This window comes from Labeo rohita, chromosome 20 (assembly GCF_022985175.1).
Source record: "Labeo rohita strain BAU-BD-2019 chromosome 20, IGBB_LRoh.1.0, whole genome shotgun sequence".
Classification (NCBI taxonomy): Eukaryota; Metazoa; Chordata; class Actinopteri; order Cypriniformes; family Cyprinidae; genus Labeo; species Labeo rohita.
The window spans coordinates 13944157-13968572 of NC_066888.1; the positions used below are offsets into that span (position 1 = coordinate 13944157).

Genomic DNA, 24416 nt, shown 5'->3' on the forward strand with positions numbered 1-24416 from the left:
TTAAAATAAATCTTCACCAGTCTACGTCCAAGTCAGATGCAGTTACAGCCTATAAATAGAAGACTATGTGACATTTTAAAATGATGCCGCTCCAATTCATCGATCAGTAGTTGTTGTTGTTGATAAATATTAAACAGATGTCGCTTAACCTAAAGAAAACATGCTTTAATGACTAATTTATGGATGAAATAATTAACATAAAACAGGTTAAGTAAAATATGCTGAATATATAATATCTTACAAATATTTATAAAAATGCTAACCTAGACTGCAGTTTTACATTTTGCATCTGCATAACTAGCCTAAGTAAATTAGGCTATTTTTAACATGCTATGCTATGAAAATAAGATAAAAAAGACATGTAGTGAAGAAAATATTTAGAACAATATAAGGGAAAAAATAATTTTATAATTCTAACATATTTAAGGGCTAATGACAAACTTGCTATAATAATAATAATAATAATAATAATAATAATAATAATAATAACAATAATGATAGCAGTTGCTTTGAAAAATAAAAACAGTGCGGTTATATTGCGTGCATCTAATTACTATTTGCGAATTACCTCAGGGGGGGTCAGCCAGAGGGTCAGATGTGGCCCGGGGCCCATACAATGCCCAGGTCTGCTTTACAGGGTTTTGTTAAAATTGCTTAAGAAGTATATATTAAACATGTAACTTTCGTTACTTATAAACATGTAACATTTCATGATGATTTTTTTCTGTTTTTTGTTTTCTTAGGAGGTGGCTAGTGCTAACATGTGGTGCCTCCAGTCTCACACCCGAATGAAAGCACATACACCCCACAGGGACCCACAGCAGGCTTTTTTACCTTGACCTCCGAATCCTCTGATTGACCCTGCACACAAAAACATTCATATTCACACGCACCTTCTGTCTTGCCCACTGATTGTCTTCATCCTACATCCTGTGGCAAGCTCCTCTCTTCCTTCCTTAGAGCAAACAGGCCCGGAGGTAAGTTTGCTTTTGAAGGAATTATTGAATTGTGTTTATTCCTCATGCGTCATTGTTTCATTTAAGTGTTATAATTTAGAAGGCACTTTTATCCAAAATGACTTAGAAATTAAGGAAATACTTAAACAGGAGACGACAATGTCATCAGCAGGGTAATAGTGTAACTATAGTACAAAACAAGGATATTAAAATTACAAAGAAAATACTGTGCAATTCATTTTGTATTTATTTATTAAATATTTACATTAGTGCACAGTGTTGTCTAAATGCAACTAAATAGATTTTATGGTTAATTTATTTATTTATTTTTTAATTCTGAATGTTTACTTTTATACTTGACACTGCAGTTCTATATCTATATCGTGCAGTTTTTTTGTCTTATTAGTTGGTTTAGGAAAAAAAAGCAAATACTTAAACTTATTAGCTAACTTTAAACTATATTAAATAGACTATGGTTTAAAAGCTGTTTTTCTTCTGGGGCTTGAAATTTACCATCTTTGTGGGAACATTTGGTCCTCATAATGTAAATTAAACACGTATACATGCATGCAAACAACCACAAAACCTAAATGATGCCCCTTTCCCCCTATTAGTTAGAGGTAGATGATATTAACAGAAGTTAAGTCTTAATATTTTCGGGGGATTTTTGTCAATAATGATAATTAAACTATATCTTGCTAAATGTGTTTTTGTTTCGGCACTAAAACAACACTAAAACTAGCATTTATTTCTTCATTTATTTAGTGCCTAATTTAAATTGCATTACATAATTTTTTGATTTTGTTACCCAGGTTACAAATGTCTACCTCACGCTTAAAGGTCCTCTCTCTACAACTGCGACCCTGAACACACTACAAAAATGACCTCTAGCATAGACCGGTAAGTCCTCGGTCGACCCCAAACTGTCCTGTGAAGAATTGATTCTGTTAATAATAGCCACAGTCTCCAACGCATATTAGAAAAGCACAGTAAAACAATCAGATGGCTAATTAAAAAACTCCACATTATTATTTTCAGACAGTTTTTTTTTTTCAGATAAATTAATTTTATTTTTATCACAAATTTCTTTTTATGTTTTACCAAATTCAGTTTTTTTTTCCCCATTTTCATTTTTTTGGATTCTGTTTTTTTTTTTTTCATTTTCATTTGTCTAGACTCTGTTTTAATGGTTAAATTAAAAAATACTAATCAAAACAGCTATTTATTAAAAACTGAACAAAAATTACATTTTTAAGGCCCAGTAAAATCTGTTTTCTTTTTTTCCCCAATTCTGTGTTTGTTTATTAATTTTCTGGATTCCATTTTAATAGTTTTATTACATTTCAATAATCAAAAGCATCCTTAATTAATTGATTTTATTAAATATAAATTCATTATTATTTTATTTATTTATTTGTTTGTTTTCCTGTGGTGCATTTACATTTTTCTGGTAAATAAATTCTGGTAAATATTTTTTCTGGGAAATATTTCTTTAAAAATTATTTAATAATAATTATATTAGTTGTAGTAGTAGTAGTAGTATTACATTAAATTATATATTTCTGTCACAATTTATTCAAGTTAAACCAAACTTTTATTTTGACAGGTTGTTCTGGCGACTTTTAAGTTTATGTTTGTATATGATATGACAATAGTCTTTCTCAAAAGAAATGATAAAATTCTCAGAGACTGAGTAGTTCTAGAGATTGTTTATTTGTTCGTGTACTCATATATTGAGACGGCAGAAGCTGAAAATACCGCGAGCATCACTCGCTCTTCGCTTGGTATTTATGTAGTAAACAAAACCACAGAGACACACAGAACATGCAGGATTTATATTTAAATAGTATTTTTGCAGTTTAATATAACTAGTCTGTATCGCATTTTGATTTAAGTGTACTGACCTACTTTTGATTTATTCATCCAAATTGTGGCAAATTCCGTTACATTCCGCGTTATACAGTTAATTCCATAATTCCATAAACTGGATTTTGCAATTCTGTGTGTGTTTTCCGCATCACGGAAACCATAGAGCATTATAAATAATATTCTGAGTTCATTTGTAACCAAGGCAGTCCCAGTCCTGCACCCTCATGACAGCATCTTTTGCCCAACACCGTAGCCATGGTTACAGTTACAGCAGATGCACCGAATGCTTTGCAGCTGAGATGGGCGGCTCACTTTAAACAATCTTAATATCTATGTTCGTAAACAGCTTTCCTTCCCTCTGACATGCAAATGTAACACACCCATGCCCAGTTGCTATAGTGACTACAGTGAATGGAATGACATTAAACATGCCCACTCTGGCCAGCCTCAATGCGCCCGGCACCTTTCTAACTGGTCGGGCCTGTTGAGTGACAGTGAGATGAGCCATTGTGTGGCGGCGGTGTGGAATTTTTCAGGCTAATCTCTGGATTACGGCCACGCTGAATAGAGCAGCAGCTCCATTTTCTTCTCTTGAAGGTTTCCAGGTGAAGTAACTGGAGATGGCACCCATGGTCGAAAACAGGGACCATATGGTGCTTGCACAATCTGTATTCTCTTACCATATTCAGTGAATCAGTATATTTTTAAGTGCCACACATCCTTTCATCTCTCAGACCTGTGTGGGCTCCAAGTGGCCCTTCAGCACAGTCAAACATAGCTACACAGAATGCAGGCTGATTTCTAATTAGTGGCCAAGGACCAAAGGTGGGAAGGCACCTATTGTATCTGTTGACGTTCGTATTATTCTTCTTTATCTTCCGTTTCTTCTTCTGCTCTAGAGTCAATGGCAGCCCATTGAACCACTTGCGGGAAAGTTGTGAAATTTGGAACACTGAGTCTTTGGCTGTGTTTACACTGGCGGAAAAAATCTAATTTTTTTTTTTTTGCCCACATCTGACACAGATCGGAATTTGATGCACCTGTGTAAACAGAAAAATCTTTACGAGATCTGTTTTTTGATCTGAGCCGTTTCCAAACGTGGTTTTAAATCAGATACATATCCGATATCTGGACGTCCGACTTGTGTCTAAACACGCATATCCGTTTCTCCATGTCAGGTAAGTCATTGTTCCACGACCGATTGCGTTGAACGTGATAATTTGCGTTTGCGAGACACGCCTCGGCAAAATTTTACCAGATAGCAAATAATTAAACAAAGAAAGTGAAAACGCTCGCATAGAAACTCAAAGCTAGTCTTGTTTATGCAACAATGTTGTACCGTTTCCTTCTCGTCAAAGGAGTCGACTTTGTTTCTCCACTCCTGACTGGCTATCGTATTCGTGCTATTATTTCCAATTTTTCTTTCGCTTTAGAACGAACACGTTCAGCAAGGAGGGTAGACGATTTTGATAAACATGACACAGTACGCTATAGCATTAACATAACATGAAAAGAGCTTGTAACCCTATTAAAGTACAGGATGAAATACAGTGAGTGAGTCTGGTAAATCGTGAATTAGCTGTCATCATCAAAGCTCGTGCAGCCAGCTGCGCTGGAGAAACTGATGTAGAAAGAATTAACGCCGTCCTTATGATGGCAGCATTAAAAAGCCGCTTTTGCTTTCTGTTTAATTATTTGCTGTCGGGTATACTTTTGCTGACTTTGGAAAATATGAGTAAGCAAATGTCCATCCAGAATTCGAGGCTCAGTCGTTGCGCTTATGGTCGTGAAGGCCAGTGGAATGATTTTATGCTGGAGATTGAGGAAACACGGATCTCGGATACGAGGCGTGTCTAAAGTGAATGTTAGCAGGTGGGCCAAAAAATCGGATATGGTGAAAAGATCAGATCTGTGCATTTGCATTAAGACTTGCAGTGTAAACGCAGCCTTTAACTCAAACTCTCTAGCGCCACACCTTGTTCAAAATTTTCACTCATGTTTATGCTAATAACTTTTGAACTGTAAGGTCTAGAAGGAAAATTCTTTCCTCTGATTCTTTGGCCATTTTGAATGAACACCAAAATGTTTAGTTTTTCCACTGTTTTTAATTGTTGAAAAACCTACTTTCGAATTCGTCCTAGACATTTGTCTGATTTTCACCAAACTTGGCTCGGATCTTCTTCAGACCATGCTGACAAAAAGTTATAGAATTCAAGTTGATTAGTCTAACCGTTTTCAAATAAGGCACGAACGAATTAGACGAAAAAAAATCACATAACTGGTCTTGTTAGTTTCAGTGGACTATGCCGAGTTTAACGATACCTAATTTTAATAATGTCAGCCATTTTAAATATTGTTGTAAAATGCTGTATTTTATGTACGCATTGACGTATCGTTATGAAACTCGATATGCATCTTCGCCACCGTGCCCTGATGGTACTCACAAAGTACTCACAAGTACCTTGTGGTCAAAAGTTATAATGAAATTTCTAAAAATGCTAATAACTTTTGGTTAAGTTAACGTATTGTAAGGAGACTGTTGATAGATGGATCATGCCGAGATTGTTGATACCAATTAAGCCAAAATTGGCTGAACTTCCTGTATGCCATTTTGATTAATATTAAAAACCTACTTTTTTGAACTCCTCCTAGACTGTTGGTCCGATTTTCACCAAATTTGACTCGGATCATCTTCAGACCATGCTGACAAAAATTTATTGATTTAGTGTCAAAATACAAAACGGTTTTTGTTTAACGCATCAACAAATTTGCTGGAAAGATGCCATTAGAGGCTGTATCTCTGCAAAGCTTTGACATATTCATACCAAACTTTGTATGTGCCATTGTCACCTTGCACTGAACACGCCTCATCAATTTGGTAACAGTGCCAACTATTGGTCAAGAGTGAGAAACCTGTCATTAACCATTAATTATGAAATTTCCAAAAATGCTAATAACTTTTGATTGAATTAGGTTATTGTAATGAAAACTGGTCTGAAAATATGCCTTGGGTTATGCCAACAACATACATACCAGTTATGCCATGGTATGCCAAACGTCCTATCTGCCTGTTAAAAACCTACTTTTTTTTACATTTCTTCTCGACTGTTCGTCCAATTTTCACCAGAATTGAGTCAGATCATCTTCTGACTGTGCTGACACGAAGTTATGGATTTGGTGTCGATAGACAAAACCGTTTTTGTTTAGCAATGTAACACATTTGAGCCATGATGTCAAAATAACTCTGAGGCTTTATCACTGTAAAGCTTTGACATATTGACACCAAACTTTGTGTGTGTCATTGTCACCTCACATTAAACACAACGCATGGATTTGATAACAGTGCCATTTATTGGTTTAAAGTGATAACCCATTAAATCACATCACCCGTTTCGACTAGTCAATTTAAAATGCCTTCAGTTACTCATTGCTTCAGTTGCTCTGATGCTTGCTGCCTTGCTTGCCTAGTGCTTGGCCCCATAAATGCATCTATATTTTTAACTATTTTAACTTTTCATCATGTCGTTCCAAACCCGTAAGACCTTTATTCATCTTCGAAACACAAATTAAGATATTTTTTAATGTAATCTGAGAGCTTTCTTTCCTGCATAGACAGCAACGCAGCTACCATGTTCAAGGCCCATAAAAGTAGTAAGGACATTGTTAAAATAGTCCATGTGACATCAGTGCTTCAACTGTAATGTTATGAAGCTACTAGAACACTTTTTATGTGCAAAGAAAACAAAAATAACAACTTTTTTGATTTATTCTCTTACGGATCAGTCTCTGCCGCCGTTCATGAGAGTACAACAACGCATGGCATCCAGAGCTTGCTTTTTCTTTTGAAACACTGGTACGTTTTGTGTTTCCAAATCCAGTATTTAGAATTTTGAGTATTCTATGAAAAAGCTCAAATGTTGCTTTTTTATTCATAATTAAAGACGTTTTCTAAGTTTTTCATCTCAGAAATGAGAAGGATACAAAAACTTACCTCGTTTGAACTCTAATGCTTTCCTTAATTAAGGGAAATCTTTAAATTTCGTAATAGCACTTTTGGTTGAAATTCAACCTGAGTTTGCAATCAATTTTTAATAATGTGGTTAGCAATTATTCACTCTCATCCTCGCCTCCTGAAGTGATGAGACTGGTCTTACCTGCTGTACAGATAAGCCAAAGTGAAACTACCCAAGGCCTTGAAGTGCAAACGGATACATTTAGACTTCACTGTGCAGTGACATCTATCATCATAATAATTACTTTTGTTAATGTCTACAAAGCCATTTTAACCTTTATGTCTTAACCCTTATGTTCTTGGATTTAACTGTCATTGATTCTTAGTTATAATGAAAAATGTAATGTAAATACGTGCAAGTAAAACAATATTAGTAGTGCAACACATATGAGATTAAATTTAATTCAGCATTACTTATTAAATATCTGTTGGGCTTGTTGCTGTACATTCCAACATTACGAAGTTATCACATGTCTTTTCTTGTTTTTACAACCAAAGTTGTTCAGGCATTGACATTGTTCTTTGGTATGTCTGATGTAGTTAGTGATGTTTTGATTAGTCATATCTGATATTTTTTCCCCCGCACACGTTTGACACTTTCTAAATACCGTCTGACAGCAACTTGGGTTAAGCTCAGTCTGCGGCTTCAAAACTAATTGTCGAAACTGGCAAATGTTAGACTTAAATATATATTGTTTGCCAAGCTAGAAGATGCCAACATTGTGACTTGAGTTCAAGTCAGGAGTCTCAAGTCCACATCTCTGATTTTCACTGATAAACATTTCATTGAGCAAATCTAGGTCAAATGTGTGTTGAACCGGTCTGGTCTGCTTTAAAAACTCTTGAATAAAATGTACAGTTTGTTTGGATACAGATGAAGTAGGACACTTAGGCTTTATTGAGAAATATGTATACATTCATTTTCATCCCTGTATGATTTTCTTTGTTCTGTGGAACACACAGATATCGTAAAGAATGTTTAAACTCATTTGTCCGTACAATAAAACTCAATGAGGTCCAAAAGTCAACAGTGAACTTTTTGTTTTATGGGCAAAAAAAAAAAACAGTAATGTTTACAATATATGTACAGTAATGATACACACACACACACACACACACATATATATGTATGTATATATGTGTGTGTGTGTGTGTGTGTGTGTGTGTGTGTGTGTTTGTGTATATATATATATATATATATATATATATATATATATATATATATATATGTATATGGATATGGATATATATATATATGTATATATATATATATGTATATGTATATGTATATGTATATGTATATGTATATGTATATGTATATATATATATATATATATATATATATATATATATATATATATATATATATATATATATATATATATATGGATATATATATATATATATATATATATATATATATATGGATATGTATATATATGTATATGTATATATATGTATATGTATATATATATATGTATATATATGTATATGTATATGTATATGTATATGTATATATATGTATATGTATATATATGTATATATGTATGTATGTATGTATGTATATGTATATATGTATGTATATGTATGTATTTTTTTCAGTGTCACATGATCTATCAGAAATAATTCAAAATGCTGATTTGCTGCTCAAGAAACATTTATTATTATTATTTATTATCATAAGTGTTATGTAAACAATTGTGCTGCTTAATATTGAGGAAACATTTTTTTTTGTATAGAGAGTTAAAAAATTACTGTCATTTTTAATCAATTTAATGCATTTTTGGAAAATAAAATAAAATAAAATATAAAATAAAATAAAATTTTGTATAGACAGTTAAAATAAAACAGAATTTATTTAAAATATAATCATTTTATAACATTTTTGTAAATGATATTAATGTCATTTTTAATTTATTCAATACATTCTTGTTGAATAAAAAACAATTTAATGCTTTCTTGGTAAATAAAATGAAATAAAATCTTTTTTTCTGTATAGAGTTCAAAAGAACAGAATTTATTTAAAATAGTATAGTTTTTATAACATTCTTATAAATGTCATTTCTGTCATTTTAATCAATTTAATGTATTTTTGAAAAAATAAAATAAAATAAAAAAATATAAAATAAAATATAATTTTGTATAGACAGTTCAAAAGAACAGAATTGATTTAAAATAGAATCATTTTATAACATTTTTATAAATTATATTAATGTCATTTTTAATCAATTTAATGCATTCTTGGTGAATAAAATAAAGTATTTTTTCTGTATAGAGTTCAAAAGAACTGGGAATTTATTTAAAATAGAATATTTTTATAACATTTTTATAAATGTCATTAGTCATTTTTAATCCATGTAATGCATTCTTGGAAAATAAAATAAAATAATTATTGTATAGAGAGTTCAAAATAACAGAATTTATTTAAAATATACTAATTTTATGCCTTTTTATAAATGTTATTAATGTCATTTTTAATCCATTTAATGCATTCTTGGTGAATAAATGCATTCTTGGTAAATAAAATATTTTTTTGTATAGAGTTCAAAAGAAAAGAGTTTATTCAAAATAGAATATTTTTATACATTTTTTCATAAATGTCATTACTGTCTATTTTAATCAGTTTAATGTGTTCTTGATGAATAATAAAATAAACTACATTTTTTGGATAGAGAGTGCAAAAGAACAGTATTTATTTAAAATGGAATAATTTTTATAACACTTTTAAAAAATGTATTTTAAAATCAATTTAATACGTTATTGGTGAATAAAATAAAATAAACTACATTTTTGTATAGAGAGTGCAAAAGAACAATTTATGTCAAATAAAATAATTTTTATAACTCTTTTAAAAAATGTAATTAATTAAATAATATTTTATTAATAAAATAAAATAACCCCAAACTTTTGGAAGATGACACAATTTTTATTTTTGGGTGAACATTTATTTTAAAGGTCATTGATATTGCAATTTGTATCGTTATTTAAAAACAATGGCAATGATAAATCAGGAACTGTTCCACTTTTCCTGTGTTGGTTTATGTGGCAAACACTGCTAAAATATTTTTCCTTTTTTGGGTTCTACTCTAAATATTGGCACTTAATATTTGCCAATGACAGTAATTGATACCTCTCTAAGATACACTCTTCTTGTTAACGATCCTTGGCAAACTTAACATTTAATAATAAACGTCATGGATAATTCAGCACACACTGAGTCTCTGTGTATGCTTAGTGATCAATACTGTCCTCCGAAACGTCTTTATTGCATTGTTGTGGCCGTACTGTTGCTGTGTTTGCCTTGACACGAGTCAGGAAGATAGCGGACTAGTGACAAAAACAGTCGCTCAGTCTCTCTCACAACACAAACACTATTAAAGTTAATGATCAGCCATCCACATCCTCTATGTGCGTGTGTCGGAGAGAGAATAGTGAAATGTTACGACACAAACACTGCATTGTTTTTGCATAGATGTAGGTCATCACATTTTTCTACTTCTAATTGTTAAAAAGAGAGTGCCGTTTAAGTATACAGCAATAAGCTGCATTTTCAAAGCGAGTCAGATTGATGTTTGATCATGTGGGAATGAAAATGCTGTATGAGTGTGCGGTGACTAATAGACTTGTTTGTGTCTTCAGGACAATTACAGCACTCCTCTCACTTTAAAGTGTGTGAGTGTGTTTCCCATTACTGTGCGGAGGGTCTTTTAGATTTAAGCTTAAAGACAGGTGTGGAATGGGGTCATTCGGAGTCGTGAGCTGATGCACATGCTCTTGTCCTGGCAGCGTGTCATGCACGAGGCTGTAGTGGCAGATGCAGTGACGCATTTGGAGGCGAATGATGTTGAAAGTTGAGTGTGAGGCTTAATATGCAAAGTGTTCATTAGCCATTCGTAGATAACGTTGATGGGATTCTAGCTCCAAGGTTGGAACATATAGCAAGAAGTCTCTTCTGCTCACCAAAGCCTGCATTTATTTTATGTCCAATACAACAAAAACAGTAATATTGTGAAATATGTAATATATATATATATATATATATTAAAATTTAATTTATTCCTATGATCAAAGCTAAATTTTCATTACTCCAGTCTTCAGTGATTTGCTGTTAAAACAGTTGAGTTTTTTTTTTTTTTTTTTTTGTATTCTTTGATAATAGATCCAAAGATCAGCATTTATCTGAAATAAAAAAACTTTTGTAACATTATACACTATACCATTCAAAAGCTTGGAGTCAGTATATTTTTTGGGGAAAGAAATTGTAGAAATTAGTACATTTATTAGGCAATTATGCTTTAAATTGATCAAATATATGATTAAAGCATTTATAATGTTTCAAAAGATTTCTATTTCAGATAAATGCTGAACTTTCTATTCATAAAAAAAAACTGGAAAAATTCTACTCAGATGTTTTCAACATAATAATAATAATAAATGTTTTTTGAGCTGCAAATCAGAATATTAGAATGGTTTCTGAAGGATCATGTGACTGGAGTAATGATGCTAAAAATGTAGCTTTGAAATCATAGGAATAAATTACATTTTAAAATATATTCAAATAGAAAAGAGTTATTTTAAACAGTAAAAGTATTTAAAATTTTTACTGTTTTTTCTGTACTTTGGTTCAAATAAATGCAGGCTTGGTGATCAGAAGAGACTTATTTAAAAAACATTAAAAATGTTGCTGTTCAAAAACTTTTGACTGTTGTACTTCTAATAGTTGACTTCACCATTTGCAATATATGCATCTAATAAATACCGTATAGTTAGCAAAATGCACTAAGAATATTGATGACTCATCTTGCACTTGGGTGTGTCCAGTTTTTTTGTCCCATAAAAATCTCACTAGAATAAATGTCTATACCTTTATTAATAAAATCAATCAAACATGTATTTAAAATTGATTTCAATTCCATTGAAAGACGTTTATAATGTTACAAAACGTATCTATTTTAAATAATTGCTGTTTGAACATTCTCTTCATTTGAAGATTCTTGAAAAAAAAAAAAGTCTCAAAACATGAGGGAGAACCACTTTAATCTCAACACTGATAATAATAAGAAATGTTTCGGAAGGATCATGTGACACTGAAGACTGGAGTAATGATGCTGAAAATTCAGCTTTGATCACAGGAATAAATTACATTTTAAAATATATTAAAATTATGGCTGTCAGTTTAACGCGTTAACTTAATTAGTTATGAAAAAATGACACAATTAAAATATTTTAACGCAGTTAACGCACTAGCCCCGCCCCCAGACCTGTACATCATCTTATATTTCACCTAGTTGACTCTTTACAAATTTGATGCAGGCCAACAACTCCATAAATGCAGTTATGCCCTAAAATTCAAGATATTGGTGCAAAAAAAATGCCCCGCAAGTGTTTTGTCCAATGTTTATAAATATCACATATCACACGGGCAGCAAGAGCAATATGACACAAGTGCTGATTTTGTCCCTATTTATCACAAGCTTAAAGGTGATTTTATACAACAGTTCAGTAAATAAGAAGTTGATACTGTGTTATTTTAAACACAATGTTATATGTATTTGCTCAATTTTGCAGAGAACGTATTACCTTTAAAGCCATAGCAGAATTGTTGCACGTCTCCGAGCAACACAGTGGTGTTTAGTTTCTGAACGACTCTGAGTTTTAAATGAATCGTGTGAACCAATGATTCAAAGGCCCATTTATAAAGAGAGCCATTTACTTCATTCGTGAATGAATCAGCTGTTTTAACGAATCGAATGAATGAGTGAATGACTCATAAAGACATTTCACCCCAAAAAATTGAATTCGGGTCATCATTTACTCTCAAACTTACTCTCATTTACTCAAACCTTTCTTTTGTGAAACATAAAAGAATTTTAAAGACTAGTGGTAACAAAACTGTTTTGGTTACCATTGACTTTCACTGTATGAACAAAAAATACTGAGATGTTTCTCAAATTATCTTCATTTATGTTCCATAGTTTAGTGTTTGTGTAATACATTTTCATGTTAAATTTAAGGAGAAGTCCACTTCCAGAACAACATTTTACAAATAATGTACTCACCCCCTTGTCATCCAAGATGTTCATGTCTATCTGTCTTCAGTTGTAAAGAAAAAATGTAGCACAGGCTCTGGGATGCGCATCCATGGGTCGTTCTTGAATGATTTGTTCATTTTGAATGAATCTTTAATGTGACTCGGGAAGAAACGAGTCGTCTCGGGGAGTGATTCGTTCAGTCGTGCATGCGCAACATCCTATTAGGTTCTGTACTGGAATTAGTTCACCTGTTTCGAGTCTTCGGGTTTTTCGAGACGTTCATTCATCTTATAGGGCTGTCACATTAAGCTGATTTTGCTAAAATGAACGAAATGACTCGAAAAAAGATTCGTTCATTTCGCTGAACGAGACTCAAAGGTCCGAGTCTGTAAAATGATCCGAACTTCCCACCACTATCACGTCTTCGACTCACCACAAGTTCATTGTCTGTGTACTTCGGCTCAAAAAGGTAGAGTATATAGAAAAACTCCATGTTATTTTCTCCTACAACTTCAGAATCGTCCGACATCATTGTTCCTTTTTGTTTGTGAACCACGTTTGACTTACTTGCACTTTCTTAGTCTTTGCGCGTTTGCTTTGTAAACACTGGGTCTGTGGTTCCGCATGACCTTTCGACGTAATTCAAAAGTACGTGAACGCGCATCCCAGGGCCTGTGCTACAGCTTTTGTGCTTTAAAAGTATACAAATTTTTATTTTCCAAAAAAAATGACGCATCGTTTCGCTAGATAAGACCCTTCTTCCTCGGCTGGGATCGTTTACAACCGCATTTGGGATCGTTTGAAGCTGCATTTAAACTGCATTTTGGAAGTTCAGAATCAGGGGGACCAATTGAAGTCCATTATATGGAGAAAAATCCTGAAATGTTTTCCTCAAAAAACAATTTCTTCACGACTGAAGACAGAAGGACATGAACATCTTGGATGACAAGGGGTTGAGTAAATTATTTGTTGAATTTGTTCTTCTGGAAGTGGAGTTCACTAAATAAAAAATGTCTTTCTAAAGCTACAATTTCTAAAGCTACAATTTATTTTCACAGTCAAATTCATTTTGATTAATTAGATTAAAAATTTGAATCAACTGACAGACGTAATTAAAATAGAAATTGGTTAGTTTAAATTGTAAAAATTGTTTGCTGTATTTTTGATCAAATGAAGACTTGATGAGCACAAGTGAGGGGAAAAAAGGAAAAAATCATAACTAAAGCCTTTTTTTTTTTTTTTGAATTGAGGAAATATGAACCATACTGGCAATTTTCTACTTTTTTCTTTTAACTGTCCTAATTAAATTACGTTAGCTAATCTTACCTCCTCATATTGTACGCGTGCCCGCCGTTTCAAACAGATGGCTTTGAATTTCACAGAGCAGATATAAATATCTTTTTGTTTGGCAGCCAAATCAGTTGACGTCAATGTATTTTTTTTTTTTTTAACTCAGTAGTAGATGTTAGACATAATTTTCTTCATTTTTCCTTTTAATTTCTTGTTCTGTTTCCTGTAACACTGCACACTGTGTGCGTGTTCTTAATTGAAAATGCAGTTTTCAAATACAGCAGTAACATTGACCATTTAATAAGGCATTATTAGAGCAGTGGGTGCTTTCTTATGCAAACACACAGTCACACACCCACAACCCTTGATGCAAATGGACTGAGGAAAACTCTGAATTGTTTATGTAAAAATGGTGGTAATGTACACCCAGTGGCAGAGCAAAATGCAGTTTTATTTACCCAGCCTGTTGTTTGCACTCATTAATCTCGCAACTTTGCAAATACACACTTGCACGGTTGACTCGCATCTCATCTCGCACACATAAAAACACTCGTGTATACACGCCACTGTACTTGCACGCACTAAATGAAAAGGTCATTGTGATCTCTACGGTTCCAGAGACAGACACACCATTTGTACACCCTGTGCAAAAGACCAATTATCTCAAGGCTAAAAAGACAGAGTGACTGTAATGTCATGTTGAGATGACCTTAAAGATATCATCCAGAAATTAAAGCTGTCATTTACTCAACCTCATGTCATTCCAAACCCATACGACTTTGAGGCTGAGAAGCTGCTATGACATCAGTCATGAAATCAAACCCCGATCACGACCGTTACAAACTGATTTCAGTTCCACTGCCATGACCAGCTGGTCGCACTTTCTGTCTTGTGTTTTCAAAGCAGCTGAGTCAGAGAACACTGGGTATCTAAATATATACTGACACAATCACAGCGCCCCTGCAGGACTTTATATTCACCGCTCACTGCCACCTCCACCACTGACCTACTGCCGGCTTAATCAATCATTTATTACATGACCTGATTATGATTAAATATTGTGGGATTGCACATTTTCGTAGGGTTTCTTCATTAACTCACTCATTTACTCACCCTCTTGTCGTTCCGACACCATATGAATGTTTTTCTTTTGTAAAACACAAAATGTTGGAGATCGTTTGAGTTGCTCTTTTCCATGCTGTTATAATGAATGGCGACAGAAAGGTCAATTTATGTGTCAGAATGGTTTGATTCACAAGTTGGATGTTTTAAGTGAATCTGTTGATGCAGTTCACAAAACTGACTGGTCTGGTTCTTTAGTTCTAAATCAGTGATTCAGTTTCAGCAGTTTAAGAGGTAAAGAGGTCAAATGTCTTATCAGTTACTCACCCTCATTTCATTCCACACACGCAAGACTTTTGTTTATCTTGGAAACACGAATGAAGATTTCGTTTTTAATCCTAAGAAAAACCTAAGAGGTTTCTGACCCTACGTTGAAAGTTCATTCCACTGGCTTTAAAAAGGAATATATGTGAGCCTGGACCACAAAACCAGTCTTAAGTAGCACGGGTATATTTGTAGCAATAGCTAACAATACATTGTATGGGTCATATTTTTTGATTTTTCTTTTAGGCCAATATTTAGGATATTAAAGTAAAATCATGTTCCATGAACATATTTTGCAAGTTTTCTACCGTAAATATATCAAAACTTAATTTTTGATTAGTAATATGTATTGCTAAGAATGTCACTTGGACAATTTTAAAGGTGATTTTCTCAATATTTAGATTTTTTTTTTTTTTTTTTTTTCAAATAGTTGTATCTCGGCCAAATATTGCCCTATCCTAACAAACCATACATCAGCTTTTTGTGTTCCACATATGTGAATAAAAGTTTATATGCAAATGAAAGCCTAAATTAAATCTGTTCTTCATATAAAGTTGTCATGTCTGTTCAGAAGACTTGGATTAAAGCGTTTGATTCATATGGATTAGTTTTACAATGTCTTTTTTTTTTTGAAGCATCAGAATTTTAGTTTCATGTGATTGGAATAACGTGAGTAATTAATGACCGAATATTAATTTTTGTGCTTAACTAACCATTTAACAGTTAATGAAAACTAAAATAATAATAAAGTTACTTAAAACAGTAAAAATAAAATAAATGTTAGTTGAAATAGAAAAGCTTACATTTATTTTATTTCAGCTAGTTGCCAGACAACATGTCATTTTTGTTTAGTTTAAACTGATACACTAAAATAAGTGTAAAAGTAATGCTGAAATAAAAATGGATAAAAACTAGGAAAAATAATAAAAACACACAACAAAAATTGTTTAAAATGATTAAAGTGGTTAAAGGATTAGTTCATTTCCAAAATAAAAATTTCCTGATAATTTACTCACCCCCATGTCATCCAAGATGTTCATGTCTTTCTTTCTTCAGTCAAAAAGAAATTAAGAAAACACTCCAGGAATTTTCTCCATATAGCAAACTTCAATGGGGATCAACGGGTTAAAGGTCAAAATTGCAGTTTCAATGCAGCTTCAATGGACTCTACACAATCCCAGCCGATGAATAAGTGTCTTATCTAGCGAAACAATCTGTCATTTTCTAAAAAAAAAAAAAAATAATAACATTTACATATTTTTTTAACCACAAATGCTCATCTTGCACTAGCTCTGCAATGCACGTCAACGACTTAACACATTACATAATCACGTTGGAAGGGTCACACACAGTCTGTGTACTTCGGTTCAAAAAAGGTAGGGTAGGGCGAAAAACATAAATTTTTTTCCCCCAACTTCAAAATCGTCCAATCTCTCTCGCTCTTTTTTTTGTAAAAGCCATTTGACTTTCTTTGCACGTTCGCTTTGTAAACACTGGGTCGGTACTTCCGCCTACATTACGCATGAGTGATTACGTAATGCGTGAGGTTGAGCTAGTGCAAGACGAACATCAGTGATTAAAAAGTATTTAAATGTTGTTGTTTTTTAAGAAAGTGCCCGATCGTTTCACTAGAAAAGACGCTTATTCCTTGGCTGGGATCGTGTAGAGCCATTTGAAGCTGCGTTGGAATATTTTCCTCCAAAAACGTGATTTCTGTTCGACTGAAGAAAGAAATACATGGAAGACTTGAGTTAATTATCAGGAAATTTTTATTCTGGAAGTGACAAACGGTTGATAAATGAAGTTGTCAGTAATTTGGCGGGTCACATAGCCAGGTGGAGCTCATGTTGGTTAAGCTGGTCTAACCTCTTTTACTATGTGTCTGTTTTCAGGGATGACAGCAGTATCTTTGATGGGTTGATGGAAGAAGATGAGAAGGACAAAGCAAAAAGGTGACTAGACAAGCAAAATATTATGATTATTATGATTGCTCAAGGGAAATTTCATTCTTTTACCTCGAGCCGAACTCCTATCATGAGCCAACCCTTTATTCCATTATCTCATGCAAGAGTCGTTTAAACATGATTCATTACACCAGAGTATTGTATAGACAAGTCCTTTTTCACTGTAGTATATCTAAGAGCTTTTGCACCAGGAATAGAAACTTAAGTATGACCTAGTTATGACTGTTTAAACCTGAGTGCACAGCTTCACCCTCATTTTCTTTATACAGTCACAGAAGCGTGAAATGGTTTCTCTCAGCACTGCCAGATTTTTCTCCGATTAGATGGCGTCCCATTATCACTTTGAGGAGTAAATTGCAGAATTTCAGATAATTACAAGATGGTTACATGACGTGTGCTTTTCTGTGACTTCGAAAGCTTATGAAATACAGATGAAATTGTTATTATTTTATTATCTTTAAGACAGCAACTGATTTCCGCTGGAATTTTCCACCCCTGTTTTTCCACCTACAGAGTTTCTAGGAACAAGTCGGAGAAGAAGAGGCGAGACCAGTTCAATGTGCTCATCAAGGAACTGGGCACCATGTTGCCGGGCAACACCCGCAAGATGGACAAGTCAACCATCCTACAGAAAAGCATCGACTTCCTGCGCAAGCACAAAGGTTACCGCAGTGCCAGACCAATTAATAGCAACTTTTCCTGTGTTTAGAACAGTTTTCATTTAAAAAAAAAGAAAGTAATCTTAGCGTTTTCATTGACTAAAAGGAAGATTTTACAGTTACCTCCCATACAAAAAATATATGCTAAATATATGTTGCAAACAGTTTATATTTAGTTTCAACCATCATGTACCAAAATATATTTCTAAATGTATTTCTGAAGAAAGAAAATGCATTTTCTTGGACTCAAATATACAGAGGTCAAAATATATTTTTAAATGCTTATTGGTAGAAAATATATTTACATAAATTACATATTTTAGCAAATAAATATATATATATATTTTGCTGTATGGGCTAAAATGCAGTAATAATATACATTAAAATACTACGGAAAACTAAACAATTACAGGAAAAAGTTTATGTTTTAATCAGTAATTGATTCTGCAAGTAAAAGTGATTTCACAAGCCAGTTTACTATTTATGAATTCTAGCCAAGAACCGCCCACTTAGACAGGAAGGAGCCATCTGATGACACATAAAATGACATGACATTTCCACCAGGTTTTTTTTCATTCAACATATACGAGTGGGTATTTCTGCAATCAGTAAGGCAGAAGTAGACAACAAAGCGATAGCGAATTCAATTATTCTTCACAAAAGATTGTATAGTAACTGCAAAAAAAACTGAAATTTGGACAGATTCCATTTGGAATCATTTTTTGTGGATGATGCGTTTTTTAAAAAGAGTGCTGTGTGTGCTGGACAGATATTGAACAGTTTGGTGCAGTGCTAAAAATTTTTTTAGAAAACTAAATGTAATACCAAATAAAAATAAGGTATAAGGTAAAATATATTTTATAAAAGGTAAAAGTGATATTATTATTATATTAAATAAAACTAAACTCATATTTTAAAATGCAAAACAATTTTGAAATGAAAGGGATCATGAACTACTTTTGTACACTTATGTGATTAATATTTTTACATCAAAAACATAATTTTGAAGTAATATGCTATTTTCTGTCCTGTTTTCACCCCCATCATCTAAACGCTCTTTTTTTTTTTTTTTTTTTTTTTTTTTTTTTTTTTAATAGTAGGGGTGTAATGGTACACAGATGTCACGGTTCGGTACGTACCTTGGTTCGAGGGTCACGGTTCGAGACGATTTCGGTACAACAGGAAAAAAAAAAAAAATCAAATCTAATATGCTAGGTTTCTTTTCATTTATTTTAAACAGACAGTAGTACAAATTACAATTTTTTTTCCACCTACATGTGAAAATACTAAATATTATATCAAATTAATGTCATATATAGGCTATAAAATCTGCAGTACGTATATACATACAAGGAATAAATACTTGAAATATATTTAATTTAGTTAACTGACAGACAAGGGGAAAAAACTGTGCGACATGTAACGTAGCCTATATTTGCTGAGTTTCAGTTCAGTTTTGTGTCAGAAAGGAACTCAAATGGCAGAAAGCGACATTCTTTTTGTTTTTTGTTCAAGGTGATTTTGCTGGTATGAGGAAAGTTGAAGTAATCGTGTCGGCGCACACAAACACAAAACATATCAGTTCCAGGCTTCTAGCATTGCTAACTTGACAGTGCAGTTGGTACATTATCAAAATAAAACACAGTGAAGCAAACATCAGCGCGCCCACCTCACTGTGTCACCGTTAGAATGCGACTGAAATACAAAGTCTATAATTTACATAAGTAATAGTTTAGCATTTGGATGCATCGCAAATATGGAAATGGATATATTTGGATTTGTGCCGAATGAGAGAGGTAGGAAACAAGAGCGCAAAGCTCCATTTCGCAGACAGTTGAGTGCACAAGACTTTAAAGTAACGTTATACTCCTTTGTCAGCGAGAGACACGTTCAGAATCAGCACATGGTCACTGTCTAGTGGTCTTTTTCAAGTGCGCAACTCCTGGCATTCGCTGTTCTTCTGCCAGCGGTTATCAAACAGAGTTGCATTACTGCGAATGCCTCCTTTTGGGTTGAGGATGAATTGCCTGTATTCGTTGTGAGGCCTAATGCACCAAGCCGAAATGCCCGTACCGTGACGGTTCGGTACAATACATGTATCGTTACACCCCTATTAAATAGGTGTCACTGATTGTAGACTTGGAAGTAAACGCCCACTGCTATGATTGGCTAACACTTACAGATGGATGCTGCTTTAATTTAGGTTTAAAACATAAATACTCAGTACATGTTAAACAAACTAAAATAGTCGGCACAGCATCGTTTCACTCTTTCTGAAAATCCTGTGTCAAAATGTGCCTTGTTTGTAAACAAATCCGTGGTAAAATTAAGTAAACAAAGAACCAAGTTCCTAATGTTGACATCAGAAGGAAGGTAATGCAAAGACTGTTTTTTTTGGATTGGATTGCGTCCAATCAGAGTTCTCACGCGTGCCAACGGCCCCTGCACTGATCAAAAAAAACTCCTGTCGGCACGAGCCCGATGAGAGGCGAGAGACCAAACAAACTAGCTCGACAGCCAATCATCGGCTTGGTGTGTCCCAGGCTTTACAATATGTTTTTATAGTACAATGACCTCTTATATGGCAAAAGATCAAGGGAATTTTAATTTCTCAGTTCATGACCCCTTTCAAACAACTGAAATGTTAAAAAAATATATATATAAACAACCCCTGTTTTAGGTAAATAATATTAAAAAGGTACATAATTATGCTCTATTCTATAAAAAAGTAAACATTTATAATTATTCAAAAATGTAGTTTATTAACCTGATAAAGCTTGTATGTTTTACTTCTTAAAACCGAACCCTTGTTTGTATTGTCTTTCCATCAGAAATTGCCGCTCAGTCTGAGTCGAGTGAAATCCGTCAGGACTGGAAGCCGCCTTTTCTTAGTAATGAGGAGTTCACACAGCTGATGCTGGAGGTGAGGATTTAGTCTCACTGGCATAAAACAACATACTTTTGTGTGGATTCACTCAGTAAACAATAAAACTGTAGAATTATTGATATTCTTTATTTGCTTTATTTTTTTTTTTAGGCACTAGATGGCTTCTTTTTGGCCATCATGACAGATGGAAACATAATCTATGTCTCAGAAAGTGTCACGTCTTTATTAGAACATCTACCTGTGAGTATGAACGCACTGCTTTTATTTGATACATTAAAATCAGTCATTTTGTGAAATATTATTGCAATTTAAAATTGAATACAGCAAAAAATTTTAGCAGCCATTGTTCCAGTCTTACTCCAGACTCCACATATCATTCTAATATGCTGATTTGGTGCTTGAGAATTTTTTTTATTAATAATGCCAAAAACTGTTGAACAGCTTAATATTTTTGTAGAAATGGTGATGTGTTTTTTCCTGATTCCTTGCTGAATAGAAAATGTAAAAGAACATTTATTTGACACTTTGGTAATGTTATGAATGCTTTTGATTAGTTTAATGCATGTTGATAATACAAAATATATATATTTCTTTTAAAAACATTGTACTAACGCAAACATTTTGTCATGTGGTCATGTGAGAAGTTACACTATCAGTCAAAAGTTTTTGAACAGCAAGATTTTTAATGTTTTTTAAAGAAGTCTCTTCTGTTTACCAGTCCTGCCTTTATTTGATCCAAAGTACAGCAAAAACAGTAAAATTTAGAAATATTTTTACTATTTCAAATAACTGTTTTTTATTTGAATATATTTTAAATTGTAATTTATTCCTGTGATTTCAAAGCTAAATTTTTTAGCATCATTACTCCAGTCACATGATCCTTCAGAAACCATTCTAATATTCTGACTTGCTGCTCAAAAACATTTATTATTATTATTATTATTATTATTATTATCAATGCCAAAAAGTGTTGAGCAGCTTAGTATTTTTGTAAAAATGGTGATGCATATTTTTCATGATTCCTTGCTGAATGGAAATTCAAAAGAACAGCATTTATTTGACACTTTTGTAACATTATAAATGCTTTTGATTAATTTAATGCATTGTTGATCAATAAAAAAAAAAATGATTTTTAAAAAAAAAAAAAATTAGTAACCCAAACATTTTGAATGGCCATGTGAGAAGTTATACTACCAGTCAAAAGTTTTTGAACAGTAAGAATTTTTTTTTAATTTTTGTTTTTAAAGCAGTCTTTTCTGCTAACCAAGCCTGCATTTATTTGATCCAAAACTTTTTCAAATAACTCTTTTCTGTTTGAATATATTTTAAAATGTCATTTATTCCTGTGATTTCAAAGCTGAATTTTCAGCATCATTACTCCAGTCACACAATCCTTCAGAAATCATTGTAATGTTCTCTGAGTAGAACTTTATTCAGGTTTCTTTGATGAATAGAACATTCAAAAGAACAGCATTTATCTGAAATAGAAATCTTCCTATTACTGTTCAAAAACTTTTGACCGGTAGTGTAAGTCTCTAAATTAATCAGCGACTAAAAATATGAAAGCAAATATTAAATCAAAATTGTTTTGATGGCCCTGCTAAACTATTATTTGTGTGGACAACTAGTCCTAACCACACTGCCAGCAATTTGCAGCAACAAAGCAAACAAAAATAATTTATTTTCAATGACAGTTGGTTGAGCGTCAATGACCGCTGACTAAGCAACAGCCATATGCAAATGAGCAGCATCACAATGCGTTTGTGAATGCAGTGTTTGATATGGCATGCATGCATCTGTTACAACAACTCTGCAGCCTCCAACTATTCCTGTGAACAGCTTTATTGTATAAGTATGAGTGATACTAACAATGGCTGTGGTTGTGTTTTCAGTCTGATCTTGTGGATCAGAATCTGTTGAATTTCCTCCCAATGGGTGAGCACTCAGAGGTGTATAAAGCCCTGTCCACACACATGCTGGAGGGAGAGACCCTCACCCCAGACTACCTAAAGAGTAAGAATCACTCCAGACGTTCTATCTGTTTTATCATCTCCTCATGACCAAAAAATGGTTTCTTCTGGTCTCTGTCTTTCTCTCTCGCTCTCTGTTATTGTCTCATTTCTTTAAGCGCAGATCACTAGTCTAGAGCTCATTATTGCTGTTTTTTGTTTGCTTCCCTGCAGCAAAGAACCAGTTAGAGTTCTGTTGTCACATGCTCCGGGGCACGATTGACCCAAAAGAGCCGCCCGTTTATGAGTATGTCAAGTTCATCGGAAACTTTAAGTCCCTCAACACTGGTGAGTGTCAGAACGAATGCCTGCAGCGTCAACCGTGTCATTCATATGGATTCATTTATTGAATTACCCAGCCAAGTGCTTGATTGCTTGAACTTCTTATGAGAGTAGATGGAGCAAGGATCATTATTTGAATAGGATGTGTTGCGAAAAGCCAGTCCGCCAAAGAAACAGGCGTCTGACCCAGATTTCGAGATGGAAAGTTGACCGTTTGTGGCTTAAGGTGAAGTGTGTAATATGACGGACGTCAGTAAACATAATAGTACGAGTAATGTATGGAGGTTTTCAAACAGCCTTTGTTTGCACAAATAGATGGTCCTACCTTAAACCAGCCAATGTTGGTTGAAATGATCAAACAAACAGAACAATGTTTTTCCCCACAAAGCCGCTGAGTTTATACTTTTCAGGGGAATCGACCTACAAATAGACTTAATTATATAGTAGTTCATGGGAGAGTATTTAAACATCTCCTTTAAATAATATATAATAATATATATAATAATAAAAACATATGTAGTAAGTACAGGGAATCTGTTTTAATCCTGTCAGTGGAATTGAGACATGTTTGAAGGGTTTTTTTTTTTTTTTTAGCAACAATGAAGATTAGATGAGGTGAAAAAGACTCATCATGATGATAATTAAACCATTTTAATTAAAATAGATCATACATAAGGATACTCATCATATTCTATTTTAGGAGTTTAGGTTAATAAATCCTTTACAGTGTATGCTTTGAAAGTTAATTCATAAATGTTTAATGGTAGAAAAGTTAAATTCGTCATAGTTTGATACATTTTGGTCCATTTTTAATACTGTTTTTGTAGATTATTTATTTCAGACATCATTCTCTGATTTGGTTACAATTATTATTATTGTCATTGTTTAAAAAAAATCGTATTTTTTTTTTTTTCCTTTTTCATTTTGTTAACATTATTAATATATTTATTAAACATTTTTTGTATCTGTACAAATTATTAGTTTAATGGGAACAAGTTTCAATCCCTTAATATTATATATATTATATATATAATATTATATATATTCTTAATTATATATATATATATATA

General features: G+C 33.0%; 1 protein-coding gene across 4 annotated transcripts in view; it reads left to right on the forward strand.

Moving 5' to 3' along the window:
- The window catches only part of clocka (clock circadian regulator a), an 85704-nt gene that overhangs the window by 44955 nt on the left and 16333 nt on the right, over window positions 1-24416 (forward strand). For all 4 annotated transcript variants that reach the window (XM_051138981.1, XM_051138982.1, XM_051138983.1 and 1 more), the window contains exons 4-11: window positions 744-977; window positions 1769-1856; window positions 17438-17497; window positions 18023-18171; window positions 21000-21091; window positions 21206-21295; window positions 22948-23068; window positions 23239-23352. In XM_051138981.1, the coding sequence (XP_050994938.1) occupies window positions 1837-1856; window positions 17438-17497; window positions 18023-18171; window positions 21000-21091; window positions 21206-21295; window positions 22948-23068; window positions 23239-23352 (646 nt within the window). In that variant the 5' untranslated portion in view covers window positions 744-977; window positions 1769-1836. The remainder of the gene's footprint in view (window positions 1-743; window positions 978-1768; window positions 1857-17437; window positions 17498-18022; window positions 18172-20999; window positions 21092-21205; window positions 21296-22947; window positions 23069-23238; window positions 23353-24416) is intronic.